This window comes from Saccopteryx leptura, chromosome 4, assembly GCF_036850995.1.
Source record: "Saccopteryx leptura isolate mSacLep1 chromosome 4, mSacLep1_pri_phased_curated, whole genome shotgun sequence".
Taxonomy (NCBI): domain Eukaryota; kingdom Metazoa; phylum Chordata; class Mammalia; order Chiroptera; family Emballonuridae; genus Saccopteryx; species Saccopteryx leptura.
This window is the reverse complement of record NC_089506.1, coordinates 215,806,706-215,828,073: the sequence shown is the minus strand read 5'-3', so window position 1 is coordinate 215,828,073 and position 21,368 is coordinate 215,806,706. Positions and strand designations below refer to the sequence as shown.

Genomic DNA, 21,368 nt, shown 5'->3' with positions numbered 1-21,368 from the left:
CTGCAGCCGGTCCCCCCCCCCCCCCCCCCCGGTTTCTTCAGACAGTCGCTTGTTCAGCTCGGCGGGCACACGCGTGCCCTCAGGCCGCCCTCGTGCGGGACCGGCTGTGCCACACATCAGAAGCTTGGAGGAGAGGGTCGTGTGTCTGGCTCCTTGGCAGATGTTTTGTTTGTTTTGTTGTGTTTTTACTATTAAAGGGATGGAATTCCATAAGCTTTTTCTATTCCTTCCCCCCAACAACCTAAGAATCGGCAGGTTTTTAGTTTAGTTATGGAAGCCTGTGTAGTGGGCGGAGGGTGGTGCTGATGACAGGTGTGCGCACCGCGCACTCGGGCCACTGCCCTTGTCTGTCCCTTGTCTGTCACGAGCGCATGGGGCTATGGCCTGTGCGGGTCTGGTCTGGTGGGAGCCCGGTGCCCCTCTCGCCCTCCCCTTGACGTGGCCCCAGTTCACTCTTCCCTCCACCGCAGGTGGCTGGAAAGTCAGCCTGCCCTCGCTGAAGAAGCAGCCGTCCGCCTCCCTGGCAGCCGCAGAGGAGAAAGCCGGCCGGAGCTCTGTCACCGGGGACAGCTTGCTGGACAGCAGCGGCCTCTCGGACCCCAGCATGTCCCTCGACTCCCAGTGTGTGGAGAATAACAGCGGCAACATAGCTGTGATCGAAGAGGTCAGGCTTGAGAACCCGAAGGTGAGCGAGTGCCTGCAGTGCGGCACCTCTTCTCTGGGAAGCAGCCTGGGGCAGGCGGACATCGGCCTTGCCAGTTCCATGCCTAAGAATCACAAAACAGAATCAAAAAGCGGCAGGGGGCCCTGGCCAGTTGGCTCAGTGGTAGAGCATCAGCCTGGCATGGGGAAGTCCCGGGTTCGATTCCCGGCCAGGGCACACAGGAGAAGCACCCATCTGCTTCTCCACCCCTCCCCCTCTCCTTCCTCTCTGTCTCTCTCTTCCCCTCCCGCAGCCAAGGCTCCACTGGAGCAAAGTTGGCCTGGGCACTGGGGATGGCTCTATGGCCTCTGCCTCAGGCGCTGGAATGGCTCTGGTTGCAACGGAGCAATGCCCCAGATGGGCAGAGTATCGCCCCCTGGTGGGCATGCTGGGTGCATCCCGGTCAGGCACATGCGGGAGTCTGTCTCTGCTTCCCTGCTTCTCACTTCAGGAAAATACAAAAAAAAAAAAAGAGGCGGCAGGTGCTGAGTGCCCGGCCCGTGCTGGGCAGCAGTCAGGCACTCATTCATGGGCCACCTGCCCGCAGCCTCGCCCGCTGCCCTCCACCTGCTCTGTTAGCTAGATGTTTAAAACTGCCAGCAACTCACTCTTTTTACTTAAATTTCTTTGGGGGGACATTTTACATGGCCAATTTAGATCATTGGTTCTCACAGTGACTCAATTTCCCCTCTGTGGGGCATTTAGCAATGTCTGGAGATATTTTTAATTGTCACAAGTGGGTGGAGAGGGTGGTGCTGGCATGCAGCAGGGAGAGGCCAGGGATGCTGTTACATGGCCCAGAATGTGCAGGACAATGCCCGGCAGAGAGTTGGCCAGCCCAGGATGGCAGCAGTGCCAGCACTGAGAAACCAAGTTAGACGAAAGGCCAATATCATCACCATAAAACGAGGGAAACCCTAATACAGATGTGATGAAATAAAACTGTATCGGTACATTGGGGCCAGATACTGTTGTATGTCAGAGGGTTAGAGACACAGAAGCATCAAACCAATGCCTTTTCATCATGTAATTAAACAGATTAAAAGTTGATTGGTGAAATGAGCATTGTAGACAAATTTAACACTGAAGAACCCTGTGGGGGAGGGGCAAGTTGATTGACATGGGGGCCCCTTTCTCATTATATGATTGGTTCACTGTCCTTTGTCACCTGACTGTGCCCAGGTATTGGTGGTGCCCCTGCACTGTAGAAACACGGAGTCAGAGGAGGAGCACAGAGTGACGGGGCACCTCTGGAGGCTGCCCTGCTGTTCTGTCGGGCCCCAGCACAGCCCTGGGGACAAGCGCCAGCTCTGGTCCGGTCCGGGGCAGGGTGGGGAGTCGGGCTCTTGGGATTGAGCGAGGTGCCTACTCAGTCACGACACCACGAGGGCTAGACCTGTGTGTGGACTTCCCCGCCCCTTTCTCCCTTCTGCTTGGAGGCTCCTGCTGCTCTTCTCCCTGCAGCAGAAGGGGTGGGGTGGAAAAGGTTTGCTGTGCGCTTTTCTAAAAACTTGGCCCTTTCCTGTCCGTGTGATGCCATAACGCCTCCCTATCCAGTCATGGTCAGTATTTCTCTACCTGCAGAGCCTGGGCTTGCTGCAGGTGCATCCCAGCAGGGCCCGGGGGCCCGCGTGCCCTTCCCCCACCTCCTGGCCTGGTCCACGCTCCAGGTCCTAGAACTCCCGTGCTCACTGCCCAGCTCAGCACTTCCTCTTCCTCGTGAAAGTTGTTCCCAGAGCAGTGGCGGGATCTCGTCCTCTTTATGCTCGCAGAGGACAGGGCGTGCACTGTGCCACCTGCTGCTCCCTGTGCTCTCCTGCGGCCCCCAGAAGTGGCCGCATGGACTCATGTGCCTCTTCAATGTCTGCTCTGAGGTGCAAGAGGACGAAGGTCTTCCAGCCACCCGAGCCCCTTCTTGAGTCTTTGTCTCTGTCACTCCTGGAGCCCTCCTGCCTGAAGCTCCAGCAGAAGGCAGGGACGTGGACTGTTGTGACACCACCACTGAGTAGCCTCTGGGTGACTTCATTCTCCTGAAAGTGCCACTCCACTGAGGAGGGACCAGCAAAACAGGCCCTGGGCCCACATGGTTTGCAAGGGACACATTAGAGTGGTGTTTCCGTTCGCATTGGTGCCCGTTTTGCTGTGCTCTGACCCGGGAGCTGCTGGGGCAGGTTTGCTCAGGCCCCTGGGAGGGGAGCCGTGGACAGAGGTGAGCGCCGGGCGGGGACCAGGGAGAGCACTGGCCGCTCCCTTCATCCCTCCCCCGCCACACGTCCTGATCTGCCTAGGGTGGCCGCGCTGCCCTCGGAGCCCGGCTCTGGCCTGTCTTCTGTCCCCAGGGAGGTCGCCGGGATTTCCGGATTTGGAGTCAGGCGCCCGGGAGGCAGGACGTGTCCTGGCGCACATCCATGCTTGTGAACCTGGACAGTTCCTTCGCCTTGCTGAGCCCTGGTTTCCACGTCCATAAAATGGGAAGCGTACAATAAGGTGGTTGGAAGTTTTTGATGAAAACAAGCTGACTAGGGTGACTGGCGTGGAGCTCTGCTCGCTGTGTGGGTTTCTTGGGGAAGACCCGAGAGGAGACGGAGTGAGTGCTTCAGAAGTGCTGCAGTGCTCGCTCTGAGTCCTGTTCTGCAACCAGCGGCCTCCACAGAGATCCCAGATCGCCTGCCGGCAGATGTCCCCATCGTTTCAAAGCACTGAAATAGTGCGGCGGGCGAGGCTCGGGGCAGCAGCCCTCTGGGCTTTCCTCTGGAGACGTGGGCGTAGAAACTCCATGAGGAGGAGTGGTGTCTGGCCCCACGCTGTGCTGAGCCCCTGTGTTCTTGTGCTTTTGGTCCTTGTTCTAGGAGAGTAGCAGTTCCCAGAAGGCTGGGAAGCACGGCCCAGGCCAGGACAAACCCCACGAAACTTACCGCCTGCTGAAACGCAGGAACCTGATCATAGAAGCTGTCACCAACCTCCGCTTAATCGAGAGCTTATTCACGTAAGGAGTCGTCTGTCTTGCACTAATGCTAATCTCATGCCAATTAGTCAAGTACAGAAATGACCAGGAACCGTTTGAATCTCCCTTCCCCGTTCAGATTCTCATAGTATCCCTCTGTAGTAAGAGGATTTAGAGTTTGTTCTTGTGCTTTGACAAGTGTAGACATTGAGGAATAACAATACCGTGGACAGGGAGAGGTGACTGAGCAAGAACTAGAATCCCTGGGGGAAGTGCACGTGACTCTGTCCTTCCTTGGAGACGTTGCGGCAGCGAAGGGGGCAGTAGCGGTGGCTAGAATCTTATAGGAAAGCAGAACAAAAGACAGAACTCCTGTGGGAGGGGCCTCTGTTCGCGTGGAGGCTCCGCGCTCCGATCTGGTCCTCAGCCTGTTTCCACCACCCTCTGGGCAGCGTCTTCCCGGCTTCTGAGGCTCCCAGCGTGAAAGCCACTGAGTCAAGGACGTGACTCTTCTAACCAGGCGAGGGGGGGAGGGCATCTGCAGATACTGCCGCTGAGCTCCCCTCTTCCGTGCAGTGATGGGTTTGGCCAGATGTTCTAAATGTCCCTGCTGTCCCTGCCATTCCCATCGGTGCCCTTGAAACATCCCCGCAGTGACTCTGAGGTCTAGAGAAGAAGGTGTTTGAGGAGAGGAATCAGGGAACTTCAGGCCTGAAGGTGTTGACAGTGTGAACTGGAATATTCCGCACTGGATGTCGACTCGGCATCGGGGCTTCGTAAGGACAGGCGGCCGGCCTGGCTACTCGCTTCCCCTGGCATCGCCACAGGCCATGTGATCTCGAGTTCGGGGTGGGGGGGGAAGCTCAGAGCGTGAAGCCTCTGCGAGGGGTGGGCTGTCTTTACTCACTGTTGGTCCCAGAGAGGAATGGTCTTACTGCCTCAGGAAGTCAGCCTTCTAGGGGTGATGCTCGCTTTAGTCCCTCGTTTCCTCTGGACCCCAGGAGGCATCCAGTGGCCTGGGTTGAGAAGGGCCTTCCCTGTTGAGATTGGAAGTGTTAAGTGCTTATTTTGTGATGCCCCAGGATTCAGAAAATGGTCATGGACCAGGAGAAGCAAGAAGGCGTGCCCACCAAGTGCTGTAAGAAGTCCATTATCCGCCTGGTGCGGAACCTGTCTGAGGAAGGCCTCTTGAGGCTGTTCCGGACCACGGTGATTCAAGATGGCATCAAGAAGAAGGTAACCACGGGCTCCTGACGCCGACAGAGGCAGCCAGGCGCTGCGGGAGTTTCCTTGTCTAGCTTCTCATGTCCTTGTTCTGTCTCGGTCATTCCTTTGTTGTCAGTAACTTGGAAGTTCCCATCATGCCCCCTAAATTTGGGGGCCAGGGTCACCCACCTCTCTGTGGAAGCTGGAAACAGAGCAGAGGAGCGAGGTGCTGGGCCCGGAGCGGCCCATGCTGCCCCAGGCAGTGCCCAGCCCTGCAGCCGCCCAGAGAGAGGAGGGCAGGCGGGCTCCCTGACTGGCGCGCAGCAGGGCAGCACGGGCGGAAATTAGGCAACATTCAGGAGGTGGAACGTTTAGACTAAGCAGCAGCACGTTTTCCACAGAGATCTGAGGCAGCGTCTCCCGGAGGAAATGATGGCTGCGGCTAATTAGGATGCACTGCTGGGGTTACCGATGGGGAACAACACATCTCTTCTGTCTCAATTTATCTGTTTTTGTGCAAAGTTTGGGGCCATTCCCATAGCAACTGTAGCTCAGTGGCTTTGCACATATTCTAAGGCCTAAGTTTTTTTGGGTCAGAATAATTTGAGAGCCCAGCTGGGCACTGGGACCAGAGGGAACAGTGCTGCAGGGACAGTCACTTGTAATTTCCCAATATCTTTTTCTGACTATACTTAAGTCTCTGCCTTGAGAGAGCTCTGCTTTGATGTTTTGTTTTCTTAATAAGCTGGCAAAGGCACTTCTGGGTTTTTTTACTTTATCTTATTTATTGAGACATTTGATATTTGAAAAACATAGAGCAATACAAAACAATGACTTAAGAAACACATTTTCTACCATTCCCAGTTGGCAGCGCTCATGAGTGTCTGTATCTGCTATGAGTCCCCTTGACCCTGTTCTGCTCCTGTCCCCAGCCCGCCAGCCGCTCGGCCCCTTGCGCAGGGGCGGGAGGCCCCGTGCTGACGTCTGTCCCTAGAGGACAGAGCCCCGCCCCCCGGCTGGAGCACCTCTGATTCCTGTTCGTCTGCACAGAGCAGGTCTCAGACGGCCCGCCCTCTCAGGGCAGAAACCGAGGGCAAGAAAACCTCCCCTCGTTTAAGAGTGGCGAGGGGCCGTCTGGCAAGGGTGTCCACTGTGTCTCTGGCTCCTCCTTGGCCCCGTGTCCACCAGGCAGTGCCGGGAGGGCTGCGCCAGGAGTGGGGAGGGTCGCAGGTGCCGTGGGTGCACCCCGAGGATCGGGAAACCTCAGGGATGAAGGGGCCCAGTCCTGGGGGCCTCTCGCCGCAGCAGCCTGTTGTGGTGCCACTTAACGGCACCCACTCTTCCCGCCGGAAGGGCTTGCGGTTTAGTTCAGCTGCCTCCAGAAGAAGCGTACGTGTCTCGGCAGCACTTTGGCCCCCAGAGCATGGCGCCTTGGGCAGCCTCCTGGTCTTCGGCGCTGTGTTGGCCACCGTGGCCGTGCCCAGCCCTCGCCTCGGCCCCTGCACCTGGCCGCCTGCCGTGCCTTTGGGAAGTTGGCTGTGCCATTTGGCTTTGCAAAGTGAGGAAATGGGAATGTTTTGTGTTTCACCGTGCTTTTACATTCTCGGTGTTGGCTAACTGGGTCTCGTTTGAGCCTCACAAAACCACAGAAAGGTTGGCAGGGCCTAAGGGAAGGGTCCTCATTTTATAAACGAGGAGCAGGAGACACTGAGCCAAGGCTGCCTTTGAAAGCCCCCATCTGGGCGTTGCTGCCTGTTCCCTGTGACTGGCCCTCTTTCAGGCCATTTTTGGCACGAAGCCTGCTGGCCAGTAAGCCATTCAGAAAACCTTACCTTGTTCTCGCCTGCCAATAACAAACAAAAGGAAGCCTTGCTGTCCAGGTGCCCAGGCCATTGTGCCTCCATCTCCTGCACAGCTGTCACTCATGCCCTTCTAAGTTCCTCTCGTGTCACCTGGTTGTCCCACAGGCAGTGGTGACCGCTCTGCTCAGCTCCGGTGCTGTGGGAAAGGTAGAGCGACAGAGCAGCTCTGAGCCTCTGCCGGTTTATTGAGCAGCGCGCCTGGCAGGAGTCCCACCGTGGCACTCAGTGTGGGGTTAGGGAAGGCCAGGCGCCTTTTCCAGATGGAAGCCCTCAGGACTCAAAAGCAGCTATGGGAAATACTCAGATAGCAGGAGCAGGCGTCGGCTGTGGCCAGCCGGGTCGAGGCGAGGCTGGTAGGCCGGGACCACCAGCGAGGGACCCCCCAGAAGGCCACTCTGCTTCTAGACCAGAAGTCCTCCCCTGAGCAAAGTAGCCCATTACGGATGGCGAACTCTCTCGCCCGATCGCCCGAGGGAGTCTGACGATGGCAGGCTCTTTAGCCGTGTGCTCTGCTTCCGTCTCCTGCCTTTTGGAAAAGTTAGAGCCGAGCATGGTGCCCAGTCTCCCCCGCCCTCTGCGACACTCGGCCCTGTCTGCAGGTGGACCTGGTGGTGCACCCGTCCTTGGACCAGAACGACCCTCTGGTGAGAAGTGCCATCGAGCAGGTTCGTTTCCGGATCTCCAACTCCAACACCGGAAACAGGCAAGTGGCTTTGTCTTCACTCCTGAAGCTGTTTGCACAAAAGCCCTTTGTTCTTGTGTGAAACCCGTGAACTCACTGGGTTGGGTTTATGGCTCACGGTTCACGACTCCTAGTCTGACAAGGGTCAGTTTCTGGAATCTTGAAGCAAAAAGAAAATCCTCACATTCTTAATTCTGTTCTAATGGTGAACAGAGCACTCCCAGTGAGGCCCTGTGACATGGAAAGGCGCTCAGTCTCATAATGGCCCCAAACGACTCTGTGGTCCCTCCGCGCTCTTCTCTAATCTTGCCCATAAACCGTCGATGGGACCGAGAGGCTGCTTAGCTGGGCTCAAACCAGGTGCGCGTGGGTGAGCGGGGCCTGGCTCTCGCTCGCAGGCGCTGCTTTGTGCGGCTTGATGAGCCAGGTTTCTGATTTCTGGCATTCCTGAGCGTGTCGGAGGACCTAGTGTGTCGGGCTCCGGTCCTCACAGGTGGCAGCTGCCCTGCAGGCGGGGGTGCACACACGCTCCAGGGCACCACAGGCCTCTCCTTTCCCCGGTGTCTGGTGACCTTGACACGTTTCATCCATTTACGTCTGCCTGGCCTCTACGGGCAGTTGAGTTTGAAACCTCAGGATTGAATGGCTTTGTGTGATTCATGAGGACTGACCCTGTCATTTCTCTTGGCCCTGGGTTTTCTCAGCATAACATCAGTCTTGTTCTTTGATTGCAGGGCTAAAGGGCCCCAGCCTCCGGCGCCCCAAGGGGATACCGAAGAAGAAAGTCAAGGAAAAGAGGACCCAAGTGGGTCAGGAGACTCTCAGCTGAGTGCTTCCTCTAAACCAGAAAGTGGACGGGTGAAGAAAACTGACGAGAAGATGGGTATAACCCAGCTTAAAAACTACAACCCTGTTATAGGTAAAAAGCAGCTTCTAGTTGATGTCTGATCGTGTTTCATTTGTTGTTTGCATGGTGCCAGTTAAGTCTCTCAGGGTTTTACATCTAAGCACTGGGCTGCGGTCAGAGAATAAGGCTCAGTGACTGGTGGGCCGTGTGGGCTGGTCACATGATTTCACCGGCCTCAGTTTCCCTACCTGCAAGATGGGAATGATTCTTGCCCAACATACCTCACAAGGCTATGGTGAGACTCAGGTGAAATTAGGCTAGATCCCAACATGAGGAATTATTCACAAAGATAACTCCTTCTTCTAATGATCCTTGGGCTGGAATATTCTATAAAGCACAGAAAATCTCCACCTCTCCTGACCCCAGAAGCCTTCTGGTAGTTACAGCCATTGGCGAGTTTGAGCGTTCGTGTCGTTTTCCCAAGTCAGGTCTCTAACAGAGCTGTCTCCTCCGTCACCCCCCCAAGCTGCTCTAATGCGAATGTGGGAGGGGGCAGGGACAGGGCTTCCTGACGGGTGCTTCCCTCCTCCCTGGTCATCGGTGTCTGAGTTGGTGGGGAGGGCATGGACGACTTCTCAGGGCACAGACCTGTGCCAGGCAGAGAAATGTCCTGGTATGGGACATAGCAAACTCGGGGTTTCCAGGCAGATGAGCCATTTGTGTGACTCATCTTCCCGAAGGCTACTGTCACACGAGCGTGACCTTTACTGTCAGTTTCACTGGTGGAAGCTCAGACTAAGGGAGAAACGTGAGCACGCGTGTGTGCAGCTGACGAGCACGTGCACTTGAGTGACAGAAGGCAGCGAGTGTGCTTCTCCAATGGACCAGGATGGTGGGGAGGAGGGACCTCTGGCCACATGTCCTCACCGCCCTGTTTCCGTGTGCCCCGTGACCCTCGCCTGTTCCCTCTCACCGGGAAAGGCTTTATTCCAACAAAGAAACAAGGTGCTTTAAAAGATCGTAGATTTTGGAATATTTTGCACAACCCCATCAAGCCAGTTCTAGACAGAGGTCTGTCAGGCCCTCCGTGGTGGCTCCCTTCTCCATCCCACTCCGGGTCGTCGCCTGCACTCTCTTTCTCTGCTCCACCCTGTCACTCCAGCCTCCCGGCCCTTCCTCGAGTGTATCGGGCACTCAGCCGGGTTGCGCAGCCCCAGGTCTGCATGGCCGCCAGTCACGGACCTGAGGACTTCGCGAAGGCCTCTCCCCGTGAGGCCTGTCCTGGCCTCGGTGTAGAATCACACCCCTCCCCCCGTCCTTCCTTGCTTATTTACTGCACCAGCTGTTTCCATATGATGTATTGTTTTAGATGTTTTGGTATTGTCTGCTCTTTCCCACCAGAAAGTAACTTCCAAAAGAGTGGGAACATTTGCTGTCCCGCTGGCGCCTGAGCCATAGTGGCAATAATAGTGGTTTGAGTGACTTGAGCTGACTTGATCTGGGACTTTTCAAGCACTACCCTCTCCCTTTCTTGCCTCAGTTCCTGGACTTGGGCGTTCTCTCGGATTTCTGCCCAAAATGTCTCGCCTGCGGATGGTCCACACATTTCTGTGGTACTTGGTCTACGGGCACCCTGTCAGCAACACGGTCGAGACGCTGGGCCTCAGCAGTGAAAGGAGGCTGGGCGCACAGGAGCCGGGCCGGCCTGGAGCCATGCCCGCCTCCAGAAAGTACCCGGAGGCCCCCTCTGATGCCCTGCCGAAGGACGCCCAGGAGGGAGCGGTCTGGGAGACTGAAGTGGAGCTCGGCACAGAGACGGGTGAGATGCGCAGGCCAGGTGGGCGGCAGCAGGGTCCAAAGGGGAGTCGTCATGGTTCCGTGTTCTTATCATCTGAACTGGCAAGCCCCACACTACCCTGATCAAAATAGACGCATAATCTAAACTTCCTGAACCTCTGGGCTTCCTGCCCGACGAGTAGAGTTTTGTCAGTCTGTGGTAAGAGAGAGCCAAGACCTACCAGGAGGTGAGAGCCCCATCATGACCTGGCCCCGTCTCTGGTTCCTTCCTAGTGTATGTGGATGAGATCTCATGGATGCGCTACGTCCCTCCTATCCCAATCCACAGGGACTTTGGCTCCGGCTGGGCTCTTGTCAGCGACATTCTCCTCTGCCTGCCCCTCTCCATCTTCCTCCAGATCGTGCAAGTCAGCTACAAGGTACTGGCAACTTCCAACCTGTCACACAGGCTTGTCCCTCAGCTCCAGGCCAGAGGGTCTACACTCACCTGGTCAAGCAAAAATACTGCAAGACTTACAGTTAGACAGATGTGTCCTTGGTACAGCTGCTGTGTCTCCCGGCTTGGTGGAATGGCCTTATCCAGTAGGTGTCCCATAGGGCCCAGTGGCACAGCCTCCTTCCCATTCTCCTGAGCTGGGCACCTCGCATGCGTCCCCCATGTGGGCTGCGTGCACCCTCCTGTTGAAGTTGAACCTTGACTGCTGTTGGCACCCCAGTAGGAGGGAACTACCTAGCCCGGGCCAGTGCCTGTGAGCACTGGCTGCAGCCACTGTGGAGAAGCATCTGTACAGGAGCTGACCCCACGAAGAAGAACCTTCTTCCGCTGGGCGCTGGCGCCTGCTGAGTCTGCTCCTTCAGTGTGTTGCTTGTGGAGGTGGTGGTTGGTGGTGCTTTTGACGTGGTCTGAAGCTGTTCATCGGCTCTACTGGCTCTGGGGCCCCTGGGAGGTACCGGCCAAGGTCAGCTGCCCCCTGTGCCCTGCCTGGAGACACCCAGCATGAGTCACAGAGTTGTCTGCAGATGGCTTCTATTTCTGCTGGGCTTGTAGGTGCCCAGGAGAGGCCAGGCTGCAAACCAAGGCCAGCTGCTGCGAGTGCCAGGCCTGGGGCCGCTTAACAAGAGGCATGGGTGTACACAGAGGCCAAATGCTGCTGTTTAAGAGATTTTAGGGAAGTCTGAAGCATGAACCAAGACAGGCCAGTTGTGTGGAAAAGCCGCTGGAAACAGGCTGGGGGGGCCCGCAGTTTGGGTGGGGCAGGGCCTCAGGAATCACGAGAGCAGGGCAAACAGGGTGAGCCAGGTTGATGGGGACTCAGATACGCTGCCTGTCTGCTGGTTCCGTGATGGAGAGAGCTCAGCAAAGACACTGTGGCCTCTGCCAGTGCTTTGGCCTGGAAAGAAGCTTTCCCTCCATTCTCACCTTGACACCAGACAGTCCAGCCCCTCCCCATACGTCCTGGTGCCGTTCCTACTGCTGCCCCCGCACTAGAGCTCAGAGCGAGTGCGTCCATGCACGGATGGGCCCTTTAAGAGGAACCACCTGGGACTCGGCAGCTCTCGGTCTCACTCAGCCACATACCCGCTCGCTTTTACAGTCAGAAGTAACGGGGACTCTCCTCCTGGCACTGGAACCCTGGGCCGGGGGGCCTTGTCTGGAACTCAGCTGGGGAGTCTCCACAGCTGAGATGTCCCTCCCGGTTTTTATCCACCACGCATGGGTGTGGGACCAGCCCGTTCCTGTCTCCATGTGGCTTCTTTAAACCCCTAGCTGTAGGATTGTGTGCAGGTGGACTTCAGGCGGTTCTGAATGATGGTGGTTTTGTAGTTAGCTGTAACTGTGATGTGGTTGCGGGAGGTCTGAGTACCACTTTTATCTACGCTACCATTTTCGTATTTTTTATATGACTAGATTCCCGTATCATCCCCTGGGAATGTTTCGGCGGTGTGTGCGGGCAGTGTTGCCCCGCAGTGTGGCAGATGGGCCGGAAAGGAGGGACGAGACTGAAGCACAGATGTGGGAGGCTGGGGGGTCGGGAAGGACGGGGCACTGTCACCTTGGGGCTGATGGGCAGGTTCCGAGTGGCTGCGGTCCGGAAGATAGTGGTGAGTGGTTTTTCACAATCTCCGGTCTTGAGGGTGAGCTGACCCTTAAAATGGCCTCGTAGGTGGACGACCTTGAGGAGTTTCTGAACGACCCCTTGAAGAAGCACACGCTGATCCGCTCCCTCCCCAGGCCCATCCGGCAGCAGCTTCTGTACAAGAGGTGAGGCCCCGCAAGCCCCTCGAGGTCAGGGTTCTGATCACCGTTACGCAGGAGGAGGCAAGGTTTCTGCCCAGCTGGTCGTGAAGACTCGAGGTTTCCGTTCACTCAGCGCCCTGCACGCCCAGGGCAAGGGAAGGGCGGCTGGTAAATGTTAGTCCTCGGTTTCACAGTTCTTTTCAAGTCAGATCTGCTGGTAATGATCGCAGGTACTGGCGTGGTTCTGTCCTTTTGTTACTCTCACTTTCTAAACGGACTCCCAGCGTAGCACTGGTGATGCTGCCCTTACTGGGTGTGGGAAGGAGGTTCTGGACCTCAGTACAGTGCCGGCCCGAGGCCAGCGCACCAGGTCCCACAGGACAGAAGGGGGAGAGAAGGGAGGCACGTGTCTCCCTGCACCTCCCGGACGCGGCTGAGAGCGCAGTGTGGTTGAGCCCTGCCCCCTCTGCTCTGCAGACGGTACATTTTCTCGGTGGTGGAGAACCTTCAGAGGCTGTGCTACATGGGGCTACTGCAGTTTGGTCCCACGGAGAAGTTTCAGGACAAAGATCAGGTAATAACGTTCACGCCTGAATGAAGGTGGTCCTGACTGCTGAGCACGGGGGCGACAGCCACCCGAGGCGGAGCCTGAGGCTCTCTCCTTGCCCCGTCCCTGTCCCTCTGTAGGTCTTCATCTACTTGAAGAAGAACGCGTCCATCGTTGACACCACCATCTGTGACCCACACTACCACCTCGCCCACAGCAACCGGCCCTTCGAAAGGCGTCTCTACGTCCTGAATTCAATGCAGGACGTGGAAAACTACTGGTTTGATCTGCAGTGCGTCTGCCTCAACACCCCCTTAGGTACCGTCTGCTTCGCTGCACCTCCTTTCTGTGGGACCCTAGAATTAGAACTCGACAGGGTGGGGTGCTCCTCGCAGTGTTCAGGCTGCTCTCCAGAGGCCTATGGTGTCCGTGGGGCTCCCTTCGGGAAGGGAAGGGAAGGGAGGGCGTGTGGGGCTCCCTTAGGGAGGGGAGGGGAGGGGAGGGCGTGTGGGGCTCCCTTAGGGAGGGGAGGGGAGGGGAGAGCGTGCGGCCCTCCGTGGGGCTCCCTTAGGGAAGGAAGGGGAGGGGAGGGCGTGTGGGGCTCCCTTAGGGAGGGGAGGGGAGGGGAGAGCGTGCAGCCCTCCTTGGGGCTCCCTTAGGTAGGGGAGGGGAGGGGTGGGGAGAGCGTGCGGCCCTCCGTGGGGCTCCCTTAGGGAAGGGAGGGGAGGGGAGGGCGTGTGGGGCTCCCTTAGGGAAGGGAGGGGAGGGGAGGGCGTGTGGGGCTCCCTTAGGGAAGGGAGGGGAGGGGTGGGAAGGGGAGGGGAGGGGAGAGCGTGCGGCCCTCCGTGGGGCTCTCTTCGGGAAGGGAGGGGAGGGGAGGGCATGTGGGGCTCCCTTAGGGAGGGGAAGGGAGGGCGTGCGGCCCTCCGTGGGGCTCTCTTCGGGAAGGGAGGGGAGGGGAGGGCATGTGGGGCTCCCTTAGGGAGGGGAAGGGAGGGCGTGGGGCCCTCCATGGGGCTCCCTTAGGGAAGGGAGGGCTGGGCCTCGTTGTGGAGGGTGTGCGGCCCTAGCTGTTCGGACCACGCGGCCCCACTTGGTCTTTATTTAGGTGTTCGTTCAGGAGGTATTGACTGAACACCTCGGCGTGTCATGGCCCATGCCTGACCATGAGCAGTAACACAGCCATCTCGCTTTCATGAGACTCCGCTCCTGTGGCGGAGACACTCACACAGCTGCAGCATGTGCTGAGTGCTGTGCAGGGAGTGGCCGGGGTGACAGCACTCGGGGTGACGAGTAGAAGCGTTTAAATGGGTGGTCATGAGCAGCCTTTCTGAAGAGGAGACATTTGAACTAAGTTCTAAGGGTGAGCGTGCCCAGAACTGGGGGACATTCCAGGCAGGGGGAATGGCAAGTGCCCCACGTGTGTTTGGAGAAACCGAAAAGGCCACCGTGGGTGGGAAGGAGAGTGGCAGCCAGGACTGGGAGGTGGGCGGAGCCAGACTGGGGCCTTGCGGGACACGGTAGAGTTTGGGTTTGTTCTGAGAGCAGCAAGAGGACATCGGGTGGTTGTAAGCAAGGAGCAGCGAGAGCACTTTTTACAGAGCTCGCCCTGGAGAACAGAGGGCACAGGAGTAGAAGCAGGAAGGCCAGTTAGGGGGCTGTGACCCAATTCCAGGAGAGACGTTTGCTGGGGACATGAAAGGGGCCGGCTTGGAAGAACTGAGAGTTGCTGATACATGGGCCAGGCCTTGCCCCCACTGTTTTCCTGTCCCCAGAACACCCCCCGACCCATGCTCCCCTCGCAGGCGGCCACTCCTGCAAGTGTCAACTCCTCGAGAAAGCCTCTCCAGCATCTTCCCTCCATCTTAGCTCACGCTGAATTCCTAGATCACAGGAAATGTGGCTTCCCAGAGCGCTCGGTGCACAGCGCCCCCCAGTGTTGATGGCGTGCCTGCAGGGTTTGTGGAGGCTGTGGAGCCTCCGGTCCAATGCGCTGCTCTCCTCGAAACCAGGTTTCATCTGGTCTTTTCTTTCCACTCCGACCAGGAGAAAAGGGCTGGCAGTCGATTTGCACCTGGGGAAGAAGCCAGGTCCTCTTCCTCCTCACAAAGCCGCGTGATCAGCGTTGCACATTGACTTTTGCACAGCAAGGGTCACGTGATTTGCCTGGTTGAGTTGTTCCGTGCCAGCAGGGCAACGAGGACTTGTATTTGGAGCCTTGGATGAGCCCAGACAAACTTGAGGACGGTATTCCAGACTCCTCTGGCGTTCGTTAGTAAGCTAGGCTTTTACCATTCTGGATTTTAAAAGTTCTCTAATTCCCCTGCATTTTATCCCTAGATAAAAATCTGTGAGCCAGGATGTTATTTGCACCCAAGGTTTTCAGGCTGGACAGTTGGTGAATTTCCATCTCTCCCTCTTAGTGTTCATGAGCAGAAATGTGGAAGTTTATTGAATCTGTTAATCAGGCCTTGATTGTCCCTTCATTTCGCAAACATTTGAGGGGTTCTGCCCCAGGGCCCAAGAAAAGCAGCGTGTAAGAAGACGTGCGCGTGCTTTAGACGTGCGCAGGGGCTCTGGAACACGCGTGCCCGCGAGCAATGCCTGGGAGCCTGCGGGATGCAGATTCCTGGGCCGTGCGGAGCTGTGGGTTCAGGAGTTCTGGGGCTGGCCGAAATCCGTGTTTCTAACGCAGTGATTTTCAACCTTTCTTTTTCATGGCACAAACACACACTAATTACTAAGGTCAGTGTCCCTGACTAAATACAACCATTTTCATCTCATGGCACAAAGAAATTAGTTACTAAAGAAGAAGAGGTCAGGGCCCCTTTTTCTTTAGTAATTAGTTTATGAGTGCGTGAGAAACAAAGGTTGAAAATCACTGTTAACGAGCAGCCTGTGGTGCACATGAGAAGCACTGCTTCAGTCCTCTAGGTCCAGCTGTCCGGTCAGTGCCTGACCTTGCACAAGCTCTTTGTCAGCTCCTGACTCGAGAACAGCGTGTTTCACAGTGTCCTCATTTCTGCTGGGAACACCACCACCGCTACCTTACAGGCTGAAGGGCAGCTCGACCCAGATGTCTCTGCGAAGGTGGCTGAAAGCTGGGGGCCATGGCCTCTCTCCATGGCCCTCCCCCCACCGGGCCAACTTCTCCAGATGTGCATGTTATGAGAAGATCTTTGATAGTGTGCAAATTATCATAATCTTTCTTTGCCTTACTCAAGCAGTAGTTTTAGTAGTAGCTTTTTTTTCCCCCGAGAAATGCAATTTTCTTTATTGTGGAGTAACTGAACGTAACTGCTCCACTGAGTGAACACACCTTGTGGGCACTCAGGAAACATCTGGCTGCTCGTGGCTGCCCACAGGGAGACAGATCCCCGCCAAGCCCGACCCTGCAGCCACAGCCCAGTGCGGCCATCCTCGCCTGCTGCTTTCTCTGCTGGCCCACAGCGTGGCCACTGGGACCCCCCCCTCCCCCGGGGAGGAGGGCATGGCTGCCTCTGTTCGCCGCTCCCTGAGCCTGCTGGGTCCTTCGGTTGCCTGCTTGCCCGCCCACCTCAGTGGCGTTCAGCCTGTGTACCGCCCTTTTCTCAGCTCACCCATCAGCCTTTTACTCCTGCTGCTCCCTCGGGCGCCTGTCATACGGCATTTTGTGCGGAGAGGTTCTTCCCGTTTCAGACCCTGTCCTCTGGTTGGGGGCCCGGTCAGAGAAAGGGAGTCTGCTTTCCCCTGGCCACTCAGCAGCACAGGGTGGCCGCCAGCACTGCGCAGGAAGGCGTCATCAGAGGGCTTGTTTGGTTTTCCAGGTGTGGTGCGCTACCCACGCGTCAGGAAGAACAGCCCCGACGAGGGTGGGGATGACGAGGGCAGTCTGCCCAAGGAGCAGGAGAACGCCATCAACAAGCACAACCTGGAGCGCAAGTGCGCCATGTTGGAGTACAGCACGTGCGTCCCTCCCTGACGCGCCGTCCCCACGCGCGGGCTCACGGAAATACTCCCCCAGGGGCCCCAGCTCGCCTGTGTGGGGCTTCGGGTGTCTGAACAGAAGTTCCTGAGTCATGCCCTGGTCCCAGCCATGCCTCAAACTGCACGTTTTCAAAAAATGACTCAGTACCAAAACACAAAAATTGGGAATTTTACATTAAAAATCTGAGGCTTTGGCAAGTTCTTCACTTTTGTCAGGTGTTCTTCTGGGAAGGTAAAAGTTGTGAGAAATGCTCATCCCGGCTTCATGGGCGCTGCCTTCGGTTCTAGAGGGCTCTTGTTTCTGCTTTCCCCTCCCAGGGGCAGCCGGGAGGTCGTGGATGACGGCTCGATCCCCGGGGACGGGCTGGGAGCTGCCGGGCTCGACTCCAGCTTCTACGGACACCTGAAGCGCAACTGGATCTGGACCAGCTACATCATCAGCCGCGCCAGGAAGGTGGGCTTCTGAGGTGTGGGCGCCCCCACCCGGCTGCCACCCCGTGGGGTGCCCGCACTGCCCAGCCACCACGGGGCCCCTTCCCGCCTCACGACTTCCTGTGTTGGTAAAACCAAAAGTGACCAGGGAGCCATTTACTTCCATTAGTATTAAAGGTACATCGGACCCCTTAGATACCTGCCTACCTGCCTGGCCTGGTTTCTTTTCTTAGCTGATTCTCTTGTATTCTGTGATGTGGGCAGGTATTCCTTTTTTTTTTTTTTTTTTTTTTTTAGATCTTATTTATTCATTTTAGAGAGAGGGGACAGAAAGAGAAGTGGGGGCGAGCAGGAAGCATCAACTCCCATATGTGCCTTGACCAGGCAAGCCCAGGGTTACGAACCAGCGACCTCAGCGTTCCAGGTCGACGTTTTTACTCACTGCACCACCGCAGGTCAGGGCGGTGTTCCTTTTAAAAAAAGAACCGGGAGTCTGTGAGACAGGTCAGACAAGAGGGCGTGCAAGGCAGTAAGAACGTGGCCGGGCAGGAGGCTCCGCCCCGAAGCCGCCCCGCCAGCTTCGTGGTCACTGCGCGGCGTCCTCAGCTGCTCCGTCAGACCCTTGCTCCCCTCCGCGCATGCACAGCTCTGGGCTCCCGGGATCCGGGGCCGCGTGCTTCATTCCTACGCGGCGCTTGTCTTTCAGAGCGCCACGTCCGAGAACGGGCTCACCGTGAGACTCCAGTCTCTGCTGTCCAAGCGCCCACTGCCCCTCGGGGCTGGAGGTTCGTGTGCGGGGAGCGTCCCTGGAGACGAGGAGCAGCTCAGGGCTGCCCGTCTCGTCTGGACCCTGGCTTTCGCGGAGCTCCTGGTGAAATGCGTGTCTCCCGCGGTTATTTCCAGGCGGGGGCAGGCTGACTATCTGGGGAGAAGCCCGGGCAGGAGCCGAGCTCTGTGTGGACAGGGACGAGCAGTTCGAGGTGGACCGAGAGCCCCTGCTGGACCGGAACCGGCGAGTGAGGGGTGGGAAGAGCCAGAAGCGTAAACGGCTGAAGAAGGACACCGGAAAAAAGATCAAAAAGAAGAAAAAAGGTTACACGATGACCCTTGCCTTTGCCAGACCTTGTCTTGTCCATTCGGGCTCGGAGACTGTGGCACTCTCGCCGCCGCTGTCCCTCGCTGGGTGGGAGTGCTGCCCCCGCGTGGTTGCCGTGCGTTCCGCATCCAGGTGGCACGGGGCTTCACTCCGCAGTCTGCCCCTGCTCTCTATGTTAGAGACCTTTGCTCAGTAACTGCAAAAAAGCTTAGCAAAACCTCCTCCTGAGCAGCCAGAATCCTGTGATTCTTTTGGTTTACCTTTTAATATCTGTACTTATGCTAATCAGGCCAGAGTTTAAGGTTTGTTGTATATTAAGTTAGAGGAAAGGCAGGAGTCTTGTAAGCATGCGGGATCTCTCCAGATCTCATGAAGCCCACAGGTGGGGACCTTAGATACCGTCGGTCTCCATCGGGGCAGTGTGTATGGTGAAGGAGGCAGCGAGGAGACTGGTGTCTGTTTTTTTCAGACAACTTTTTATATCCCCTAAGTGGTCTGTGTGTTTTAACAGTGATCTGATAGCTTATTTCAGATGAAAACAGACCTGGCAGGTGTTGGTGAAATGGCCCCTCTGTTTAGTCTATTCAGTATGTGTCCGGGCAGTTTGGTTCACAAAGACCTGAATTTATTACCAGGCAAAATACAGGGGTGGTACTGCTTTGAATCAAAATCTTCCAGCCCTGCCTCTCTTCTACCTTAATTTGGAAGAAAATCACTAAACAGTCTTTTGGAATTGGTAATAGCACATGGTGTCTACCTCATGAAACTGCCATGCCTCGCTCCCCCAAGGGGAGATCTTGGAAAAACCAAGTGGTTACCAGCTCAAGTTCAAACCCTTGCTCTGCTACTTTGTGTGACTTTGGGCAAGTTGCTGTATCCTGCTGTGACAGATTCTGCAGCTACAGAAAAGGGTATATATAATAGCTACATGTTTCTCGTAGGGTTGGTGCAAAGTTTTATTTTAATTATAAGTTATTATATGTAAAAGGTGTAAACCAGTGTTGGGCACACAGTAAATATTCCATAATGTTAGCGACTGTTCTTTATTTAGTAGCTACATTGCAGCGGGCACAGTAGTAGGCTTTTCAGTCTCATCCAGTCCACCAGGCAGCCCTGTAGGGCAGGCCTTGTCCCTGTGGTGCCCAGAGTCCGCACGGCATCTCGGAGGTCAGAGCAGCAGGATGGTAGGGGCCCGCTCACCCGGCCAGCGTGCCCTGAGCGTGCCCACGTGCGTCTGTGAGGGCGCCTTCAGAGGGCTCGGCCTCGCAGTAGGAAGGACTGGAGATGGGCAGATAACTACCCGGAGGCTGCGTTCGGGCTGTCCAGCCTGTCACCGTGCACGTCCATCAAAGAGAAATAATGGAAGGGGGTGAAAAGCCCGTCAGGAAGGGCTGAGTCTTTCGTGGTTAGTTGTATGGCTTCCAGACTCAGTGTGATTCTGATAACCAGTCCTCTCAGTCTGGTCTTACTAGCTGGGCAGAGACCGTCCCCTCTCCACAGAGACAGCTCCAAACCCTTCTCCTCTTGGTGTTCTTAGAAGAGCCCCAGGAAGAAAAAAGCAAAAAACTGCGTTACCATGACGAGGCCGACCAGAGCGCCCTGCAGAGGATGACCCGGCTGCGCGTCACCTGGTCCGTGCAGGAGGACGGGCTGCTCGTGCTCTGCCGGATCGCCAGCAACATCCTCAACACCAAGGTACTGGGGCGGCCCTGCCCGTCCCGCCCCGGCTGCGGCCCTCTCCCAAGGAGCTCCTTCCTGTCCAGCCCACACAGGAGGCTGTGGCCGTGAGGCCGCCCGTCTCACCTGCCCTGAGTGGCCCCTGGGAAAAGCATTCCTAGAATCCTGCAAGTTAACACCACGCCCATTTGTGCACATTTCTTTAGGCTAATACATACGAATCCTTGCCTGGCTGCAGGCAGAGCAGACTGGAGCTGTTCTCTCCACCAGGACTCAAACCTTTTCCTGTCTCCCTCTCCCTCCCCCCTCCCTCTCCCTCCCCCTTCCCTCTCCCTCTACCCCCCACCCCCTCCCCCTTGTGCCTGGGAGAGTTCTGATCTCACTTTCAGTCACTGCTCAGTATCTCTGCAAAGGCAGAGCCTGTCAGAGGGAAGAACACTGTGTCTCACTCTGTCCCCTGGACGTAAACATCATGCTGCTCTCTTGCCTCAGGCACTTCTTGTCCCGCTGGAGTGGCTGCTTTTCAAGACAGAGACTTATTTGTTTTCATCATGGTGACCCCAGCATGGCACCTGCCACACAGTGACCACGCAGTCAGCATTCACTGAGTCAGTGTGGAGTGGTGCAGGGCCGCAGCCTGACTTCAAACTCCTCACGGTCCACCCCTCACTCTGTGCTGGGCATGTCATCGGTGCCAGGTTAACATGACTGAGTAACACGTGAGGTGGCAGTTTGGAGTGTCCACTGATAAAGGGGGCTCCACAAAGCGTATCTTCCCCGCTCCTCTGTGTCAGTGATCCAGGCATGGGCTCCGAGGATACTGATGTCCCGCCTTGGCTTTGTGTTTCATCCAGGTGAAGGGCCCGTTCGTCCCCTGGCAGGTTGTACGGGACATTCTGCACGCCACCTTTGAAGAGTCTTTGGATAAGACGTCTCATTCGGTTGGACGAAGAGCTCGCTACATAATCAAAAACCCCCAGGCCTATCTGAACTATAAGTAAGCCTTATCTGAACTTCCTTGGCTCCAGGACAAGGTCATTCCCGTGCTTCCCCTTTGTTCTTGACTCTTCCCTCACCCCATTTACTCAGGGCCCGGGGTGAAGTCCTGCAGCACGCCCACTTGTCCAGTGCCCGCCAGCAGCCTGTGCCAGTGCTGGTGTTCGCTAGCGGGGTTGTCCCCGATTTCCTGAGGGCTGGGCCAGACTGGGCACTTTCCCACGCAAAGTATTTAGACACTGGGAAAGCCTTGTGGAGTAGGTGCTGTTATCCTTTGTCACAGGTGGAAAGACAGAGGCCAGACAGCCGGTGACTTACTGCAGGTCACACACAGCACTGGGGACTCTCACTGCCCTTAGCCCTCCGGGGAAGCT

At 56.7% G+C, this 21,368-nt stretch overlaps 1 protein-coding gene across 1 annotated transcript in view; it reads left to right on the top strand.

Moving 5' to 3' along the window:
• Nucleotides 1-21,368, top strand: part of GTF3C1 (general transcription factor IIIC subunit 1) — a 76,468-nt gene that overhangs the window by 37,289 nt on the left and 17,811 nt on the right. Inside the window, exons 10-25 of the mRNA XM_066383110.1 lie at nucleotides 471-685; nucleotides 3,553-3,689; nucleotides 4,730-4,883; nucleotides 7,315-7,418; nucleotides 8,132-8,316; nucleotides 9,785-10,063; nucleotides 10,315-10,460; nucleotides 12,207-12,304; nucleotides 12,758-12,854; nucleotides 12,968-13,145; nucleotides 16,634-16,772; nucleotides 17,112-17,247; nucleotides 17,932-18,010; nucleotides 18,129-18,317; nucleotides 19,859-20,016; nucleotides 20,853-20,995. Of these exons, the coding sequence (XP_066239207.1) occupies nucleotides 471-685; nucleotides 3,553-3,689; nucleotides 4,730-4,883; nucleotides 7,315-7,418; nucleotides 8,132-8,316; nucleotides 9,785-10,063; nucleotides 10,315-10,460; nucleotides 12,207-12,304; nucleotides 12,758-12,854; nucleotides 12,968-13,145; nucleotides 16,634-16,772; nucleotides 17,112-17,247; nucleotides 17,932-18,010; nucleotides 18,129-18,317; nucleotides 19,859-20,016; nucleotides 20,853-20,995 (2,437 nt within the window). The remainder of the gene's footprint in view (nucleotides 1-470; nucleotides 686-3,552; nucleotides 3,690-4,729; nucleotides 4,884-7,314; nucleotides 7,419-8,131; nucleotides 8,317-9,784; nucleotides 10,064-10,314; nucleotides 10,461-12,206; nucleotides 12,305-12,757; nucleotides 12,855-12,967; nucleotides 13,146-16,633; nucleotides 16,773-17,111; nucleotides 17,248-17,931; nucleotides 18,011-18,128; nucleotides 18,318-19,858; nucleotides 20,017-20,852; nucleotides 20,996-21,368) is intronic.